At 32.3% G+C, this 21481-nt stretch overlaps 1 protein-coding gene across 1 annotated transcript; it reads right to left on the bottom strand.

Moving 5' to 3' along the window:
* Window positions 1-6573: 6573 nt before the first annotated feature.
* Window positions 6574-11142, bottom strand: LOC105115503 (Tetratricopeptide repeat (TPR)-like superfamily protein). Its single transcript, XM_011012408.1, has 2 exons — window positions 8277-11142; window positions 6574-6939 (listed from the first exon to the last, which is right to left on the bottom strand). The coding sequence occupies exon 1, from the start codon at window positions 10904-10906 to the stop codon at window positions 8390-8392; it is 2517 nt and encodes an 838-aa protein (XP_011010710.1). The 5' UTR covers window positions 10907-11142; the 3' UTR covers window positions 6574-6939; window positions 8277-8389.
* Between the last annotated feature and the right edge of the window lie 10339 nt (window positions 11143-21481).

The raw sequence follows: 21481 nt of genomic DNA, 5'->3' as shown, positions 1-21481 counted from the left end.
AGACATAATGAAAGAAAGAAAAATAAATAAACAAAATAAGAACATAAATAAGATAAGAGTTAACAAAGCAAAGGAAATGAATTGAAAGGCATAAACTTGATATTAAGGAAAGCAAAGCATAAACATTACAAAAAATACAAAGAGAGAAAGCAAGAGCATGATCTTGATCTGGAAACCAAGATGCCTAAATGCATGGCAAATGCCTCCTTTTATAGGCTAAAATTGGGAACTATTGATTTGATGACTAATTGATGAGTGGGTGGCCAACTCTTGACTTGGTGACAATCCTTATCTTCTCTTGTCTGCCCAAAACATCATTGATAACTTCAAAATTGGAGCCACTTGAAAACATAAAAGTTGTAGACAATTGTCTCAACTTTCTTCTGTAAAAACTTCAGCTCATTTGGACTTCTAGAACTCCAGATATGGCCAAAATACTGAACAGTGCTCGGGTTGGAGGATAGATTCGGGTTTCTTTGTTGTTGCTATAATTTGGACTTGAAAATGGCCTTTTCAGATCTTGGGCTCCATATGAAAGTTGTAGGCCTATGTCTTACCTTTCCATCCATATAAAGTAGACCTAAATCTGAGATCTATAGCTCCAGATATGACCCAATTACCAAACAGTGTTCCGGTTTGGATTGCACCGACATATCTTTTCTAATTTTTGTCATCTTTTTGCCCTTGCAATTTAAATTCTTAAAGTCATCAATCAATCTTTTCATTTATGTGATAGGTCTGCATTTAAAATGAACATTTATCATAAATTAAAGGTATCTTATATTATTAGATATATTATTATAAAACATGCTTTAGTTAAGGAGTTATTGATACTGCAAGTGCAAAATGATGTTATAAAATCATGATAAAAATGCACTTTTAAGTACTAATCAATTACCATTTTCTCTTCGTGTTGCATTATCAATAGCACCAAGCAAATCAATGTTTGAATTTTTTTCTCCCTCATTATCCAATCATCATCAGATGAAAGATTATCTTCCATACCAAAATCATCTGCTCGCTTTTTGACTTGATTATTATTCAATTTCAAATTGCACATTACAAATACCAAGTCATTTATTTTTTTCTGGTGCAAACGATTTCTTTATTTTGTATGAATCTAAATAAATAATTCAAATTAATAAGGTTTTTATCAAATATTTCAACATTTAAAATAAAAAAATAAAAAAAACTTACCATTTCAAATACACCCCAATTACACTCACATTCAGATGAAGTACAAGTCAAGCTTAGAACTCGGATTGCAAACCTTTGTAATTCTGGGCATTCATCCCCATAAGAATCCCACCATTAAGCTGGAGTTTTTTTATCTCTAGCTGTCTTGGCAGCCTCAATGCTAAACAACCATTTTGCATCCTTGAATGATTCAAGTTGCAAGTCAATTTTACACCTTTCACTTGCATTAGGCACCATTCTTTCTAAGCATTGATATAATCTAATTTTAATGTTGGCATTAACCTTAAAATTGAGATTATAATGATAATGAGGATTCAAATAATAAGCTGCTGCATGTAAGGATCTGTATAGTTAAAGTTCTCACCTTGCATCAACAATATTCCATATGGGTATATAACTATATAAAAATAATAATAAAAATATCATTACTTTATATATGACATTCATATTAATAAATGACAACATTTGAAATAAAAATTAGCAAGATATATACATTTTTTTCACAGAACCAAAATTCACTTGTATCTTCTCTTTTGCTTCATCCATTGCTTTATATATAAAACTCATAGTTGGTTTCTCATCAGAATCAACTAATCGAAGAACTTTAATTAGAGGAAATGTTGTCTTAATACATATAGTATCATCATGCCAAAACTTGTTGTCTAAAACACAATTTTGAATTTGTTTCCCTTCTTTTATTCTTGCCAACTTACATGAACTCCACTATTTAGAAGTAAACATGTTCATCAATTGCATTTTATGATCATTCAAATATCCCAGAGTCAAATATGCAGTAGCAAACCGAGTAGCAACAGGCCTAATCAAATCCCTTCCTTTCATAAAGTGTCTTAGCATGGAAATAAGAATAGTTCTTGAATAAATATATGAAGTGATTATCCTCCCTTTGGCAATAGTTACTTGATGAACCTCTAACTTGTTCTCAAAATCTTCTAATATCAAGTCAATACAATGGGCAGCATATGGTGTTCAAAACAAACTCTTTCTTTTTTCCATTAATAATTGTCCAGCTACCTTATAATTTGCAACATTATCGGTGACTACTTGGACAACATTTTCCTCCCCAATCCTCTCCATAATGGTGTCTAACATCTCAAATACCTTATCAGCAGTCTTGGACATATTAGAAGTATCCATCGATGACAAAAAAACATCTTTTTAGGACTATTAACCAAAAAGTTACAGATATAATGTCTTTTTTGGACCATTAGACATTAGTGAACAACTAGTTTTTTTCCATTCTAGCTTGTACTCCTCAAGCAAATTCACTGTTTGATCCACTTCTTGTTTCAAATACTTCTTTATAATATCATAGTAGGATAGAGGCTTGAAACCTTACCCATGCTTTGCAACCAATTCAAGTGCCTTAAGAAACTCAAGGTTTTTTACACAATTAAATGGAATTGCACTAGTGTAAAAAAAACCTTGCAATTTGTCGACATGCTTCTGCTCTAATATTTATTTATTTTTGCAATTAATTTAGGGTTGTTTGTGTACTTCCACTCCTACTAGCTACTCTCTTTCCTTTGTCCTTGAAGCTAATTTCTTTTATTTCATCATCATTATCCTCATTTACACTATATTGAGGGGCCTTTCTTTTCTTTTCAGTTGCTTCTAGATTTTTCACCAAAACACCTAAAATCATCTGCTTAACATTTTCTGGTACTTGTTGACATGGCTCAACATCTTTACGAGTGCAAGCCAAATGTCGTTTAAAATGAAAAATACCTCTACTAATAATTTTTTAACAATACTTGTACTGAACTTTTCTAGAATTCTTATCAATATCTATCCCATGTTGCCATCCCACATCAAGCCTATTACCAGAAGAATTTTTTATAGATGCCATAAGTTCAACAATTTAAGAATCAATTCAAATCAACCCTGTAATCAATCCAAACATTTTATAACAGGTTACAAACCTGATTTTAGTACACACTATAAAAAAATAATAGCTAACAACCCATCTTATATATTATTATCCATGACAGGTTACAAACTTAGAAGTTACAAACCTTTACAACTCAACAAAGGCAGCATAAAAACAGTCATGCAACACTCAAAATTACAACTTACAACCCAAATCCATTCATCACAAGTTATAACCCAAATCACGGTTACATTACAATAAATCCATTCATCACAAAATCACAATTCATAACTCAGCAGCAGCAATAATGCAGCATTCTAAATTACAATAAAATCCATTCATCAGAATTCACAACTCAGCAGCAACATTCACTAAACAAACTAACAAAGTCCATTCATCACAATTCACAACTCAGCATCCAAATCCAGTGTAAGAAAAAACAGAGTCACACACGCATGATTAAATTTGAATCTAAAATTCATAAGCAAACTCTCAACAATAGACAAACTGACAGAGTCAGAAACTTTGAATCAAAATATTAATCTTTAACATCATTAAGTTATAAAGAAACAGACATGGTAAGAAACTAAGAAGCTTACCTCTATTCTGAGCAGTGAGCACCGAGGCTAAGCAGATGCAGATCAATATTGCAGTCAAGGTTGGAGCCTGTGAATTCAATCAAACTAATATTAACATCAAAGTAAGAAACGAACATGGAAAAAGAAACACCCCTAACACTGGTAGTTATCAACAGAGAAGAGAGAACCAGTGAATTTTTGCAGGAGATGAAACAAGATAAACAGAGTAACTTACCTGGTGAAGAATGGAGAGACGTCGTTGTTGTTGTGTGGACTCTGGTTCTCACTGTGGCTGCTAAAAAGGACACCGTTGATGATGGAAAAATAAAAAAGATGAGGGGCGAGGGCTATTGTGGAGGTGGACGGTGGTTGATTGTTGGTTGAGAGAAAGAGATTAAGAGACTAAGTCGCTAAGGATTTTGATTTTTAGGATTTCAATTTAGGGATTTTTTATGTTCTGATTCTTTGATTTTTGAATGTGAATGGTGAATCTGAAGAGAAGAGAGAAGACTGATTGTTTTGATGAAATGTGAATTGCTTTTGATCTAGTAAAGCCAATAGGCAGTCGACACCTGGTAGCTGAATCGCATTTTTATTTCATACGGGCAAACTCGTTCAATCGGGGGTAAAATCGTGATTTTATGTGATTTTACCTGATTTTAATGATTTTACCCATTTTGACTCGATTTTACTCGATTCCGAGTTTTATAAATGATTTAGTACGTAAAGTCTACATTAACTCGTAAAAACATACAATTTTATGAGTTAAATCACGATTTTAACAACCTTGCTTCATAGTGTGTTGGATGATAGAGTTTTCTTTCTTAATAATAATCATTAGGCTCTTCGCTATATCTATCAAAGTTCCATTTCTTTGCATTGTTGGCTTCTTGTAACTAATAAATTAGCTAATCTCCTTAATGGCTTTGTTCCTTAGATCTCTATTCTTTACTTCATGGTTTTCATTTTATCTCCTAATCTTCCGTTAGAGATGTTAAATGTGTGGCTCATTGTTCCCAATGAATTCTATGTGCTTCACTTGTGAACTTAAATTGGTAATGCCTGATTATCTTATTTGATTTAACTATATTATTTAATAGTTTCATCTACATTTAATTATTTTATTTATGTTCTATATATAAAATGCTTTGATATTTTTTTATTTTATATTTTGAAGGCACTTTTAAATGAAAGATACAAAAAGAACTAAATTGAAAGTAATTGATATATTTGACCTTTAGTCGATGTTTTATGCAGAACATAAGCTCTAGAGGTCGAAATGAAGTGATTCAAGTGGCATTAAAAAGCTGACATTCATACCTTTCTAGAAATCTAAGGCAAGAAAATAAAATAAAAAAGAGCATGGAAATCACAGCTTTCAAAGTCAAATCTCGCAATCTACTAGTGTTGACCTTCAGCCATTCCAACTCGAATATCTAGAGCTACAAAACTTCAATTGATGCAAACTCAATTTTTTTTAATTCCTGACTAAAAGGTCTATAAACAAAAAAGATATCATATGAGGGAGATATGATTTTTCAAAGATGACAACTGAATTCTGCCAATAAATAGGTTTCATAAAGAAATAAGTCCAAATTACATTTTGAAGCAAAAAGAATGAGAGAAGAGAAAGGAGGCAGCGGCCATAAGTGAAGAAACACAAATTCTCCTCTCTACAAACCACATGGAAACCTTTGGATTTCAAGAACTGTGAGATTTATTTTACCTTTTCTTTTTAGTTTATATGATGAATATGTTTGTTCTCTTATACTTATTTTTTCTATGATTATTTATTTTAATTGCTAGAGCGGACTTTAAGTTATTATTGTAAATAATCTATTGCTAAGTTTGATATCAATAACGGAGTTGTGGTATGAACTTGTGAAGCAACTGAATTTAATAATTGTGGTGGATCTATATTATTAATCTTAGAGAGAACATTCAATCAAATCAAGCATAGACTGCGGACAGTTATGTTTTCTTGATTAATGAACTTATCTAGTTCTAAAGGCTGCCATTGAATTAAATTACTAGTGTGGACATTGTGGTTGTTTGATGGTTAGGATTAGTTATACAGTGAATCCATTAACTAACCAATGTTAAGAAGAGATAAATATTTAGAATATAAGTTGATGTTTCATTTTCATGATCAGTTCTGATTTTTGTAAGTGGATGTGTGCTTGAGATCAATATTTGTTATCTTGATAATTTTCTGATTTTATTTAATTTTATTTGATAATTTTTTGATTTCTTTTGCTTTAGTCTAAATAACATCCAAACTCCCCAAATTGCTTATCATCTAGCATAAAAATCTGACTTGAATTTTCCTCGTGAAATCAACCATTTATTTACTCTATACTATTTCATATGTTGTGTTTAAAGTTAGGATAATTAATTTGTGTGGCCATGATATCACAACATTCTTCCTTCCTGAATTTTCAACGAGAATTAAAAAAATTGAAACTTGTTTATGTTCTTAATTGCCATCGAGCAAGTAATGGTGTCTCTTGTGCCAAACAGCGTAGATTGCTGGCAGGGAATGTTATGTTGTTGGTAGGTTTAGCTAGTGATCACATTATGAACTTAACTTGGTTTTCTAAATCCGTCAGAATTTCTGAATGGAACAGAGAAGTGTTCTTTCTTTGTAGTATTAGAAAGGAAATAATAAGAATTATGGCCATTTGCGAAATGTGATATCATAAAATGCTTCTCATACTGCTTTAAGGTTTGAGACCTGTGTAAACAAGACCTCCATGTCTTGTCTGTTGTAGTTATCAGTCTCTAGCATTTTGTTATTTGTCGACAGTATTGGTAGTAACATTAATGTTCGGTGTAGGCATTCTTTCCATTATAGCCAATGGGTGGAGCTTGAACATAACTCACAAGTAAGAACTCACATTTTTTTTTCCTTCTCCATGACATAGTATTTTACTCGTTAATACATAAAAAGAAGGTGGTTGGATAATTTGTTACTTAAGTTGGGTGTATGTAAGTAAAACAGCCTTGAAGACAATTGTTCTACATATACACTAAGCAGGAATACAGCAGGTATTCCCCAATTATACTTACAATACTCAATTTTCCAAGCAATCCGCCACCCAACTTCCTCCAGACAGCTGATACTCCAGTTAAAGCTCTTCTATTTAAATTTGATGATTTGAATCCTCGACTTTTTTTTCCAGCTGAAAAACAATCTCAAGCAGTTTCACTATTGAAATCATCAACTCTCTTTGAACTGGCTTGTTTCCAAACACTGATCAGTGAGCACCAATAGCCCTGTTCACCAAACAAATCCCAACGTGTTATTGTCAGATCCTCTGACATACAAAAACATCAACGAGGTCTCAAAGAATCCCCGTTTGAACAAGACTCAATGAGAACCTACTTTCTTCTTTTTTTCCCCTGAATTGAAGAACATCAGAAATTTAACAAAGAGGTGGTGCTTGCAACCAAAATAGCACGCAAGATACAATTAAACAAGTGTTAAGTTACATTGTTAAGGCCCTCAACCTAACTTGGCAGATTAGAGTTGCACCAAAAGTAGAGGAATCAAGTTTGAAACACCCACTCGGGATGGTCTTCCTTCAGGTTGACAAAAAATAATGCACAGTTATATTAAAACCTCAAGATTCCAGAAGGAAGATTATGCAAATATGTTTGTAACTCAAGCATAAACATGAAGTCCTTGTCAATTGATCGTGTTGGAAGTACAAGCTTGGTTATTTATAATCAATGAACTGATATGATGGTGAAAATAAGTTAAACCCCATATGCTTAAGAAGAATGTGACTGGAAATAAAAGATTAAATAGTAGTTAAGTATATCATCGACAGAGAGGGAGAGAGAGAGAGAGAGGAGCGAGGGAGGGGGGGAGGATTCTTGTAATTAACCATAAAAATTAAATGGAAAATGAACCAAAGACTAGACGACATGTTACAGAGTTTAGACAGCCATGGGTGAGAACATAGACATCACTATTCTCCGCCATGAAAATCATCACCCTGTTCAGATCAGGTTTAGGGAGATGGATGGAAATAATCCCTGACCATATTTCAGGCTTGAGAAAGACAACATGAGAATCCCAGAACCTGATTATGTATGTTTGTGTATCGAATGCTATAAATCTCATGATTGTTTCTTTATTTGTGTATCATGTGTTATTACTTTACAGTGCGAGAAGCATACTAATTGTATGGGCTAACTTTTTTTAAAAAAAAAAAAATAGGCAAGTATGAATTTCTTTCACATCATACTACGATCTAGACACTGATCTTACGATAAAATAATTTAACCAGCAGCTTTCAAGTTTCTTCATAGGAAATTCCCTATGAGAGAATGAGGATTCATATTCTCAACAAGGATAGGAATGCAAGGACACAAGAATCATCATAAGGCATGGGGTGGAAACAAGGAAATTCCTATTGCCTCCACAATACATGTAGAAAATAATCAAATCAAGGACATGTTTGGGACTGAAATTCATATCACAAACCTGATTTTGTGAGGTAGATGCAATAAATAAAGCATGCACCCGAAGCATATTTCTATCTAGTTTTTTTATTTTTAGAAAAAAAAAAAGCTTCTTCTTTAATATATTTACACAGGGAACTTACTTGAAGAATCATGGACAAGCAGAACAGTTGCTCACAATTTTTTTCAGGATTACTCACTCAATAGTTCCCATGATGGACCAAACAAGAAGATCCAATTGGAATGCTTAAGTGAGTCATGACTGCATATTCTCCCGAACACGAGAAGCTAGCCTTCGCATGGACTGATAGTCAAAAGAATCATCAATATCCGTGATAGTTGATACAAAATCCATGGCTTCTTTGAATTTTTTTGCTTTACAATAACCATCCACGACAATTTTGTAGGTTAGCTCATTTGGCCTGCAATTGTGCTTAGTCATGTAGCTAAGCACTTCATCTATTTCTGCAAACATTCCCTTTGCTGCATAGCCACTAACAAAAGTATTGTATGTAACTATACATGGTCGAATTCCTCTAGATATCATCTCGGATAGAGTTCTTAGGGCTTCATGCATGAGTCCTTGTCTACAAAAGCCCTTAATGACAGTGTTATAAGAAATAAGATCAGATTTGCCACCAGAGTTTTGTAGCTCCCTCAGAATCTCTTCTGCTTTCCAGCACTCTCCTCCTCTGGCATACAGGTCCATTAAGCTATTGTAAGTAACAAGATCTGGCTGCAGTCCACACTCTTGAATCAAATGCATTATTTCATGGGCTCGGCCATGCATGTTTTTCCTAGAAAACATAGAAAGCATTGAGTTGAAGACAACCAAATCTGGTTTGTATCCATGTTTTTGCAATGCTTGAAAAGCCCTTTCCATACCCGCTAGTGCTCTACACTTGAAGTTTGCAAGAATAAGGGTTCTCAAAAGCATCCAACTGGGAAAGATATGACCATCATAAATATCCTTTTCAATCCTATTTATTCCTTTCACATACCCTCCCTTTGCATAAGAATTGAGAATTAATGAGTACGAGGTTTCACTGGGTTTGAAACCCTTATTCTTCATGTCTTTGATGACTGATTCTGCTGTTCTCCAGTCCCCTCGTCGAGCCAGAGCATTCAGAAGGGCATTGTAGGTGGCAACAGAGGGAGTAAATCCTGCTTCAAGCATTTCGTCATAGATTTTTTCTGCATCAATATCTGAACCACAACGGCCAGATGCAGTAATCAAAGTATTGAATGTATCTCTATCAGGCTCAAAACCACAACTTTTCATTTCCTGAAAAACCCTTTTTACATATTTGTGCATACCCTTATTACCACACATGGAAAGCATTGTGTTCCATGTTATGCGATTAGGAGCACATCCATTTACTTTCATATCACAAAGTATCTTCATCATTTCCTCTGATTGTGACTTCTTCCCTAGCATCCCAAGGATAGCATTGTAAGTGCACACATTAGGAGCACAGCCGGACTCCTTCATCTGGTCATACAAATTTAGAGCTTTGTCCACTTGTGCTGCTCTGCCATAAGCATTTATCATGGTTGTATATGTAACAGCGTTTGGTTTAATCCCATTTTCAGTCATTGTGTCTATTAAAGCTGCTCCTTCCTCGTAGAATCCTGCTCTCACATAAGCCGCCACAAGCTCATTATATGTCACAGCATCAGGTGGACAATTATTATCTTTCATTTCTTTCATGATGCTCAAAGCCTCTGAATAAATCCCCGCCTTCCCAAATACTTGCAGTAGAGCATTATAAGTAACAGTTCCTGGAGCATATCCCTGAGACTTCAATCCAACAAAGAACTCTTTTGCTTCATCCAACAAGCCCTCCCTCCCACAAGCAGATATAACAGTACTGCAAGTAAACTCATCAAAAACAAGTCCTCTACTTCTCATCTCATCTAAGAGACCTAAAATCTTATTCCAAGACCGACCCATCTTCCCATAAACATCAAGCATGACATTGTAAGTGACCAAAGTTGGCGACAAGCCCGACTCGTTCATTTTCTCAAAAATAGCAACAGCCCTCTCATACTTGCCACATCGCGAATATGAGTGCAGAATGGTTGTGTATGCTCGAACATCAAGCGAGTAATCATCAAGGGGAATCAAATCAAAAAGTTTTGATGCAATAGAATGCTGTGACTCCCTACCAAGAATCCTAGCCATTAATTCAACAGCCTGATTATCTAAATTCACATTTCCAGTGCCTAGATTCAATACCAACCATTCAAAAAACAAAATGGCTCTTTCACAATCGCCAGAAAGGTCTAGTGCTTTCAAGACACCAATCAAATCAACTTGAAACAACTCAAACTTGCAAGACTCAAAGAAAGCATTCAAACCACCCAAAGGTTGTTCCTTTATTGAATTAAGCAGCAACTTACCCCTTTTCGACAAAAATTCAAGTGACTCATTTTCAGATAAATCCTCTTCTTTCTCAACTTCAAACTCAAGAACTGAAACTGAAGTCGAAATGGGCTTTCTACTTGTGTTCTTATAAAGCTGTTTGTGACTAGAAGAATCATTAGAAATTTGAAGAGAAGGGAATTGGGTTTTGTTTAATTTGTGATTGGGTGGGGAAGAGAGGTGGAGGAGGTGTTGGAGGAGAGAGTCAAAATGAAAAGTGGATTGAGGAGAAGGAGGAGGTGGCAGTGTAGCAGAGCTGAATTTTAATGGTGGGTTATTGGGTAATGGTGGTGGCCTGTTTACTGGGATAGGATACACTGGTTTGTTCGCAAACAGACTGCTTTCCATGGCATAGAGGGTTAAGCACGGAGGAGGGTTTTTGGGGGGGTTCTAAAGTTAATAGAAATGATTGATTTTGAGCACAAGATAAGATAGCAAACAAGGTGGGTTTTTATCTGGTAATGGATCATGTAAGGGTAAGGTGAGGATGGTTGGTGTTTGTTTGGGCTATCAGAAGACAAGATTCTTGGACTCAGACCCTCGGTCTCTAAGATTAGAGTCGATTCTTACAAGCTAAGACTCGCTCTCGTTACAGACACTTCCCCCTCTATCCAAAGAGGCTGTCGTTCAATGGAACCATGCTTTTAAAATTCCCATTCAAAGTGTAATACGATACAAAACTATTATCCCATAAACTAAACCCTAAAAAATAAATTACTATTTATTCATTGTAATAGTAAAATTATTATTTTATTGTCTTTTTTATTTTTATTTTAGAGGTAAAATATTTTTTTTGCAATGACATAAATATATTTTGAGGATTATATTTTTTAATACATAGTAAAATTACTAATATAATCATTGAATAAAATAATTTAATGATTTTTGCATATGTGCATTTTTATATTTTTATATTTTATAGAACAATATAATTACTATATTATCCTTACCATTCAAATTTTTTAACCTTAGCTTTATGGGTTTGGTTGAAATTTCATTATGGTTTGTTTGTTATTATTATTTAGTCTTAATGTCAATTTTAGTTTTGTATAAATAAAAAAAAATGAAAAAGTTGTTTATGCGGTTGATGCTATGCTCTACCGCTTTCTAGTGACTCGGGCGATTGACTCTAATAATTTTAATTGTAATTTTGTCATATTATTTTATTTGTCTCAGCATCTTCTTTCTCTTTAGGAAACACATTTATAGTGGTTTCTTATCTTCTTTTTTTTTGTTTTGACAAGTTTTTGAAATTTATATTTTTAAATTGGATTATAATAAACTTCTTATTATGACCCGAATCTAGAGTTTCATAGGTTGGAGCTTTTTAAGATTTGACTATATTTAGGATATTTGTCTAGGTTTACTTGATTTTTACAAATATTTTTAATTTCACCCTTATAATTTTTTATCTTTAAATTTTTTTCTTATTCTTTTAATTAATATTTATTTTATCTGAGATTATTTTTTATTTTTTCATTAAAGTGCATCCTCCTTTTATTTTATTAAATTTTATTTCTATTTTTTTTGTTGCTTTTGCAGGTTTTTTTATTAATATTTTTCTACTAATCTTATCTTTTGAAATTAAATTGGTTGAGAATTATGTTTTTTAATTGAATTTAGGTTAAAATTTTCACAAGATATGACTTTTAAAGATTAAAATAGATTTAAGAGATTTGCCATTCTTTTTTGTCTTTTTCTAAATTGATATTTTTTATTTTTTATCCTTTTTTAATATTTATTTTGTTATTTTTTTCAATTTAATTCTCTTTCTTTTTTTACCTTTTTTTAACATTTATTTTGTTATTTTTTCAATTTAATTCTCTTTTTTTTACCTATTTTTTCTTATTGTTTTGGGTTGATTCTATTGCGTTAGCTCTCAATAATTTTTTATATTTCACCATTATCATTTTTTAATCTATCTTTTGTTCCTGATTCTTTTAATTGGAAGTTTTTTAAATTAAACTAGGTTTAAAAGGTTCATCTAAGTTTGTTTTTTTTTTTTCTCTTATTTTTTAAGCTTATATTTTCTAAAAGAAATTAAGTTTGGCTTTGTTTTCCAATGATCTTTTAGTTACAAAGAGAAAATCCTTGAGGGTAGAAACTTAGATGGCCATATCTCGTTATTCCACCATTAGATTGAGATTTTTTTAGGATATATAATGCTTCTCATCACCCTCCACACCGTTGGGAACTAAAGGATCAATTTATATTTAGGAGTTATAACCCTCAAAATATTTCAAAGAAAAATTGTTTATAGGTTAGTCACAATCACTATCTATTTCATCCATTGTCCACCATTGGACCATACTCAATTTGGGATGTATTTCTTGTCTTTATGATCTTTTCATTTTGAATAATGGATATAAGAATCAAAGACTCTAAATAGAAGTTGTTCATCATTGAACAATAGACTATCAATTTTCAAGTTAGTTTGGCTTTCTTTTAATTTAGGCAAATCTATCCATTTACGTGATCTAACTGTTCATCATTAAGATTTGATTAATTCTGATTTAGTTAGGTCTAACCAAACCTATTGCTAGTTTTGAGTGTGTTATAGTAACTCACTGAGTTATTATTTAGGCTACTATAATAAATTATAAAAACTTAGGAAATGAGTTTTGGCAAAGGAAAATATGTTGAGAGAGGCTTTATTCTTGCTCAAACTTTTTTTTAAATTAAGTTAGTAAAAATGAAATAAATAGAAAGTGTTGACAATTGAGAAAAACCTATAATAATCTTTGTCTTTATATTGGACCATTTCAAATGGAGGATAAATATGAGTAAGTTGTTTGTTACAGGATTTATGTAGAATGTTGTTATAAGATATAATGGATAGAAATGAGCACCTTAAATGGTGAAGAAACAAATGAAAACACTTGGTTGTTTGCTAAACTTGAAAACTGGAATCTGGATGGTTATGTTATTTGATTTGTATATGGAATTAGAGACTCAAAATGAAGGAATTAGGGGGATGATTTTTATGAAAGTTGTAGCTAAGGTAGCTTTCAAATAGAACTAAGTTCTCTTAATTTAGAGTTATAAAACTGTATATATGAATTACAAATTGAAAAAAGATCAAATTGAAGCTTGCTAGATAGATTGTATATGTCACTAAAACAAGTAATTTTAGGTGTGCTAAGAGTAGAAATAGGTTTTCTTCCCTTCTTTTAAGTTGTAGCTTAATTTTTTAGCTCTCTAAAAAAGTTAGTCATGCATAAAATGAGGTTTACAACTTTAGTTATAAGTAAATTACTAAACAATATTCTAGTATTATAACGTTAAGTATTAGGCATTATATACATGTGTGAAATGATAAGAAATTTGCTTTGTTAATAAAACCAAGATTTTAAATTAAATAAGGATGGAAAGTGGAAATTTTCAGTGTTTGTAGAACACTGGTGATGGTTTGGATTTTCTTGGTGTATGAGGTGCATGAGAGGTTATAAGGATTACATGTTAATCGGGTATAACTATATGATAGGAGATCTCAGGTAGATGCTCGACACTCCATAATTTCTTTTAAAATTTTATTAATTTTGTAACTTTAAATTCATTTTCAAACTCTTTATGTTGAATATATATATATATATATAAGAAATGAATGAATAAAGTGAAAGAACTAAAAGAAATTGATTGGAATCCTTGTATGGATGGCTAGATTTGATTGGCGTTCTTACGAAGATGACCTAATTTGATTGGTGTTCTTATATGGATGGTCATAATAAATTGAAATCTTTGTATGGATAGCTAGATTTTATTAATGTCCTTGTATAGATGGCTAAATTTGATTGGTGTTCTTGTGTGGATGGCTAAATCTGTTAAAATATTTAAGTGGATAATCAGGTTTGATTGGCATCCTTTTGAGGATAGCTAAGATAATGTGACAACTATATGGATAACAAGCTTTAAACAAAATATCAAGTTAAGTGAAAGGTTTAAAGGTGACCAACATAATGTAATAAATATGTCATGAGGCAGGGACTAATGGTATTAGTTTAGATTAAGAACAAGATTGTTTATTAGCTAGAAAAGTGTGGAAAAATCATTAACACATAAAAGATCATGATAGGTTATAAGGATGACTAAGGGTTGATGAAAGAGAAATAAATGCAAATGGGTCTTGTATATTCATGGGAGAGGATTTGTTTATTTGGAAGACTTGTAAAAAAATATTAAAATAAGGTGTTCATGGAAGATAGGATGGTAAGACAACGTGCGTGTCCCATGTTAAAGTAATGAGTAATGATGTTAATAGTCAAACCAGGAGATGATGATTGATTAGTATTTAAAAATGTATTTTTATCAAGATTTTATATCATTATTTTGCACTTGAAGTATCAGTAACTCCTTAACTAAAGTATGTTTTATAATAACATATCTAATAATATAAGATACCTTCAATTTATGGTAAATGTTTATTTTAAATGCAGGCCTATCATATAAATGAAAGGATTGATTAATGAGTTTAAGAATTGAAATTGAAAGGACAAAGAGATGGTCAAACTTAGAAAAGAGATGTCGGTGCACTCCAAACCGAAACACTGTTCGGTAATTGGGTATATATTTAGGTCTACTTTACATGGATAGAAAGGTAAGACATGGGTCTACAACTATCATATGGAGCTCAAGATTTAAAAAGGTTATTTTCAAGTCCAAATTGTAGCAACAATAAAGAAGTCTGAATTTGTTCTGCAGCCCAAATACTGTTAAGTGTTTGGCCCATATCTGGAGTTCTAGAAGTCCAAATGACCTCTATTTTTTTTTCCTGGAAAGCTGAGACAATTTCCTACAACTTTCATGTTGTCAAGTGGTTTCAATTTGACATAACCAAAAGATTGATAGACCTGCATTTAAAATAAACATTTACCATAAATTAAAGGTATCTTATATTATTAGATATGTTATTATAAAACATACTTTAGTTAAGGAGTTATTGATATTTCAAGTACAAAATAATGATATAAAACCTTGATAAAAATGTATTTTTAAGTACTAATCACACCCCCTAACTAGCTTATTACTAGTCCCTAGTAATCAAAGCATTAGGAAAACAATTTGCAAATTTCACAAAGCAAGGTATTCATCATTTAACTTCTATTAATCTATTCGGATAAACAAACTTTCATTAAATTTATATATCTGTTCAATACCTCTTAAACAAGATATTAATAAACCTTTCTTTTGTGCTCAAAATATCAACACATAGTTATGGGGCTTTACTTAGAAAAAAACAAAATTCTTGTTCTAATGTTTAAGGTTAACTTTCTTGGGTTGGGATTTTTTTTCCATCTTTTTTTTTTGTTTTTTTTAATATATATACATGTAACTTAAAACACAATGCATCTTTAACCCATGTAACGAGCTTTCAACTAATGACTCCCAGACCAGTTGGTCTTAAGGCATTAGGTGTTGAGACACCCCTACAAGCTTAGTAACTCAGGTCGCAGATACTAATACATAGATAATGCAATGTTTGATTCCCTTAAGTTTTTCTCCTCAACCCATGTAACAAGCATTGAGCCAATAGCTCCCAAGTCAGTTGACTTTAGGGTATTAGGTACTAAGACACCCCTCCAGGTTTAATTGCTTAGGTTAGGGAGGCTACGAAACCAAACTTATCTATATTTTTATTATCATCATTTTATTTTTATTTTTTTGCTGTTTTTTTGTTTTTTTCATATTATATACTATCTCTTTGCCTTAATTGTTACTTTTAACAAAAGAACATAACTAATGTAATAATCCAATGTGCAACCCACAATCATATGTTAAAGTGTGTGTGCGAAAATTAAGGTTTAAGAATGTGCAACATATTAAATGAGTATATGAGCAGAATTAAATGATAACAATGTGAGAGTTTGTAAACCCAAATATTTCAAGAAGTATTTTGATAGACCTTGTTATGAATAATGCAAATAACCATTGAAAAATGTTAACCAAGATTCGTCTCAAGAGTCAATAAAATTTGTCCTTACTCTGCCATCTTAGTAAATATTTTATGAAAAAGAAAACGCAGTTAGCTTTTTTTTTTAATATCAACTACTACCCTCTCCCCCTAATCAAAACAAGACATTGTCCTTAATGTCTTAAAGTATAAAGATAGAGTATAGAAGACATCACCTGAAATAACAAACATTAACAAACCTGAAACACACTTAAACAAATATAAGAAACAATAAAATACAATAATAAAGGTAAGATACACAAAGATTCACAAATGAAGACTTAAATCCAATATAAGCTTTTTATGGCTTTCTATAGATGACCAATTTATATGACTCGTGGAGGGATCAATTACAGGAATGAAAGATTGTAGTTGGTCAATCAATTGTTCAGCAGTAGCAGCAGAGATTACAATTTATTGTGCCAAAGATGTTAGAAATTTCTGTTCTATAGCATGATCAAGAAACAACAACTTATCAGAATAACTATTAACATTTAACAGACCTATGGATTTATCGTAAATGTGTAGTTGGGGCCAAAAGGAGATATGAAAGATCTTTTCAAATGTGCCTAGACCACTTGGTAAGGCAATGAAGACATCAACATGGTTAAACATTGCATTCATTCGAGCAAACATTGTAGAGACCTGTAGTTCCTTTCCAATTATTTTTCTAATGACGTCCCTTTATGCTAAGGCTTTGGGGACGACCCCAAAAACTTGACTACCTCTTAAAAATACAGTTATTAACATACCTCCCATTAACCCAAAGCTACCTCCCTCATACACTAAATGAATCTTTTTCTTTGCTAACACCTGACCAAGATGATTTACTGATTCTAAAAACTCCTTTTCTTTTTCAGGACTAGATCCACTGAAAACACAAACATATCTTATGTGATGACCTGAGGAACTTGTCATTTCTACACACTTCTATATTTATTGAATCTATGGGTTGAGTAGAAATGAAAGGAAGGAATAGAGGATTTTATAAATGAGAAATTAAAAAGACAATCATACCACCTCTATGTAGGCTAGCTGGAGTCTCTCTCTCTCACACACACACTCTCTCTTTATTTATTTTAAAAAAATATATGTATGTATAGGCGATTGTGATTGTGGCTCACATTTTCCCTTGATTTTATGTCCAAGAATGGCTTAAACGCTCTCTATGGGTTGGAATGCATGTGATTCTTTGAATATGGTGGGCTAGTAAAATCCACTTTGTAAGATTTCTATAGTCCTATTTTTTTACGAGAAATGATCGCCACATGCCTTAGAGTGACAAAATTTAATGACATTACTTACCTCATTATCGGGAATGTATTTTTGAAATATTTGATCAGGATAATAATTGAATAAGTAAAAGTCATCCCAATAAAAGTTTTGCACGTTACTCAAAAACTTTCTTTTGTCTTCAATACTCTAGTGAACTAGTAAAAATCCTGAAGCAAGAAAATTGATATTTTTAGCAAACCAAGGCATTGAACTAAGAGAAAGTAGAGATTCATCAGGAAAGTAATCATCGAGTGGTGTGATGTCGAGTGTCGAATCTGTTGTCACTTTTGATAAAAGATCCACATCAATATTTTCAATGCCTTTTTCATCCTCGATTTCTTCCTCATTAGTCATAACATGAGGAAATGGAAGTGCTGGTAGGGAATCAGTCTTTCCTTTGCAATGTTCAGATTCGACCCTTTCCTTACCCTTAAAGATTGACTCATCATCTTTCTCATAAGGTTCAAGAATTGTTTTTGCCTTATCACTACGAAGAGTGATGACTGATTTGACTTGATCCATGTGTTGACTTCCAAAACTACTTGCATTTGCATTGTATTGCCCCTTGGAATTTTGTTGTGGTTAAGATGGAAACTTACCTTTCTCTTGAAAATTAAAAGTAGATATGAATTTTGCAATAGTATCGTTAAAATATGTTATGCTTTGAGTAGGTTGAGTGTTAATTGTCTCTTGCTTTTCAATAAATACATCTAAAGTTTCCTCAACATTTCTTGTAGGAGGTGGAGCATAAAGAGATGCATATCTATGAGAATTTTAGAAATTATGGTGTGTTTGAAACTATGGTGGTGAAGTTTGTGCATTGTCACTCTTCTAACTTAAATTTTGGTGACTTCTCCAACCAGGGTTGTATGTTTACGAGTATGGGTTATGATTGGGCTTTTGGAAATTGTTTAAAGCATGGGCTTGTTCATGGAGACATTCCTTAAAGGAAGGCAAGGTTGGATAATTATTGGTTGAGTGTTTATTTGTTTCACATATTTGACACACAATGTTTTCAATAGATTTTAATTGACCACTCTTTTTTAATTCTAGCGCCTCGATTTTTCTAACTAAAGATACAAACTTGGCTTGGAGGTCATGATGTTCCCTAAGGTTATACATACCTCCACTAGATGTATGAGGTTAAGTTTTACTCGGTGCCTCATAACTATCTGCAGTATCCTAATTTTGAGCATTTTCCGCCACCAAGTCTAAATACTCCATTGCTTCATTAAGGTCTTTATCTTTAAAATTTCCATTGCACATCAATTCAACCATTTGAAAGGACAAAGAGATGACCAAACTTAGAAAAGAGATGCTGGTGCAGTCCAAACCGGAATACTGTTCGGTAATTGGGTCATATCTGGAGCTGTAGATCTCAGATTTAGGTCTATTTTATATGGATGGAAAGGTAAGACATAGGCCTACAACTTTCATAGGAGCCCAAGACTTAAAAAGGTCATTTTCAAGTCCAAATTATAGCAATAACAAAGAAGTCTGAATATGTCCTCGAGCCCGAGTGATTAGTTGGAGGTTATTTGCACAAATTATAAATAACAATAATACAATAACAATAACAATAACAATAACAACAACAACAATAACAATAATAACAATAATAATAATAATAATAATACTAATACTAAAGAAAAAGAAAGAGAAGAAGAAGAAGAAGATGAGAACTTTGAGATGGAATATTAATGTAACGATTAAACAATAATAATAACAAATGTCAAGGTTAGAGGTTCCACTAATGGTATATCAAACAAGTATAGTATAAACTCTTATTATTGAATTGAAAACCACACACAAAGGAGGTTCCAATCAGATTATATATTGTTAACATAATTACATTAGTCATCTTATTCAATTAATGCTAATACTTGTAAATCTCGTCAAGCATTCATGATTATAACTTATGTTAACAACAAATCAAGTTCCTTTCATAGCTCAGGTGTCGGTTATACCATACATTATGGGCTATGAAAGTGCCAAGCATTTGTTGTACCAAGTGTTATACAACATAAATCAAGATTAGTCATTTAACATGAAAAGTATTAAAGAGTGAACAAGATAACAAATATAAAACATGTCAGTATCAAACATTAAAGTCCATATTAAGTTTACACTATACTTATTCTTACACCATTAGTGTAACCTTTTCACCTTGACATAATTAACTTAGCTAGGCATAATGAAAGAAAGCAAAATAGATAAACAAAATAAGAACATAAAAGTTAACTAAGTAAAGGAAAGGAAATGAAAGGCATAAAGTTAATATTAATGAAAGCAAAGCATAAACATTACAAAAAATACAAAGAGAGAAAGGAAGAACATGATCTTGATCTGGAAACCAAGATGCCTAAATGCATGGCAAATGCCTCCTTTTATAGGCCAAAATTGGGAACTATTGATTTGATGACTAATTGATAAGTGGGTGGCCAACTTTTGACTTGGTGACAATCCTTATCTTCTCTTGTCTGCCCAAAATGTCATTGATAACGTCAAAACTGGAGCCACTTGCAAACATGAAAGTTGTAGGCAATTGTCTCAGCTTTCTTGTGTAAAAACTTCAGCTCATTTGGACTTCTAGAACTCCAGATATGGCCAAAATACCGAAATTAGCACGGTCTGGAAGACAGATTCGAGCTTCTTTGTTGTTGCTACAATTTGGACTTGATAAATGCCTTTTTGGATCCGAAGTGCGAGATGAAAGTTGTAGGCCTATGTCTTACCTTTCCTTCCATATAAATTGGACGTAACTCAGGGCTCGGTAGCTCCAGATATGACCCAATTACCGAACAGGGTTCCGGTTTGGATTGCACCGATATTTCTTTTCTAAGTTTGGCCATCTCTTTATCCTTGCAATTTAAGTTCTTCAAGTCATCAATCAATCCTTTCATTTATGTGATAGACCTGCATTAAAAATAGACATTTACTCAAGTTTATGCCTTTCATTTCCTTTCCTTTACTTAGTTAACTTTTATGTTCTTATTTTGTTTATCTATTTTGCTTTCTTTCATTATGTCTAGCTAAGTTAGTTATGTCAAGGTGAAAAGGTTACACTAATGGTGTAAGAATAAGTATAATGTAAACTTAATATGGACTTTAATGTTTGATACTAACATGTTTTATATTTGTTATCTTGTTTACTCTTTAATACTTTGCTTGTTAAATGACTAATCTTGATTTATGTTGTATAACACTTGGTACAACAAATGCTTGGCACTTTTATAGCCCATAATGTATGGTATAACCGACACCTGAGCTATGAAAGGACCTTGATTTGTTGTCCACTTGGTACAACAAATGCTTGGCACTTTCATAGCCCATAATGTATGGTATAACCGACACCTGAGCTATGAAAGGAACTTGATTTGTTGTTAACATAAGTTATAATCATGAATGCTTGACGAGATTTACAAGTATTAGCATTAATTGAATAAGATGACTAATGTAATCATGTTAACAATATATAATCTGATTGGAACCTCCTTTGTGTGTGGTTTCCAATTGAATAATAAGAGTTTATACTATACTTGTTTGATATACCATTAGTGGAACCTCTAACCTTGACATTTGTTATTATTATTGCTTAATCCTTACATTAATATTTGATCTCCAAGTTCTCATCATCATCATCTTCTTCTTCTTCTCTTTCTTTATTATTATTATTATTATTATTATTATTATTATTAGTA

Source organism: Populus euphratica, unplaced genomic scaffold (assembly GCF_000495115.2).
Source record: "Populus euphratica unplaced genomic scaffold, PopEup_1.0 scaffold719.1, whole genome shotgun sequence".
Lineage (NCBI taxonomy): Eukaryota > Viridiplantae > Streptophyta > Magnoliopsida > Malpighiales > Salicaceae > Populus > Populus euphratica.
Note: the sequence above shows the minus strand (reverse complement) of the source record. Positions and strands in the feature narration are given on the sequence as shown.

Bases quoted from the DNA above. Each gene is read 5' to 3' on its own strand.
- LOC105115503 (XM_011012408.1), bottom strand. From the start codon at position 10,906: ATGGAAAGCAGTCTGTTTGCGAACAAACCAGTGTATCCTATCCCAGTA.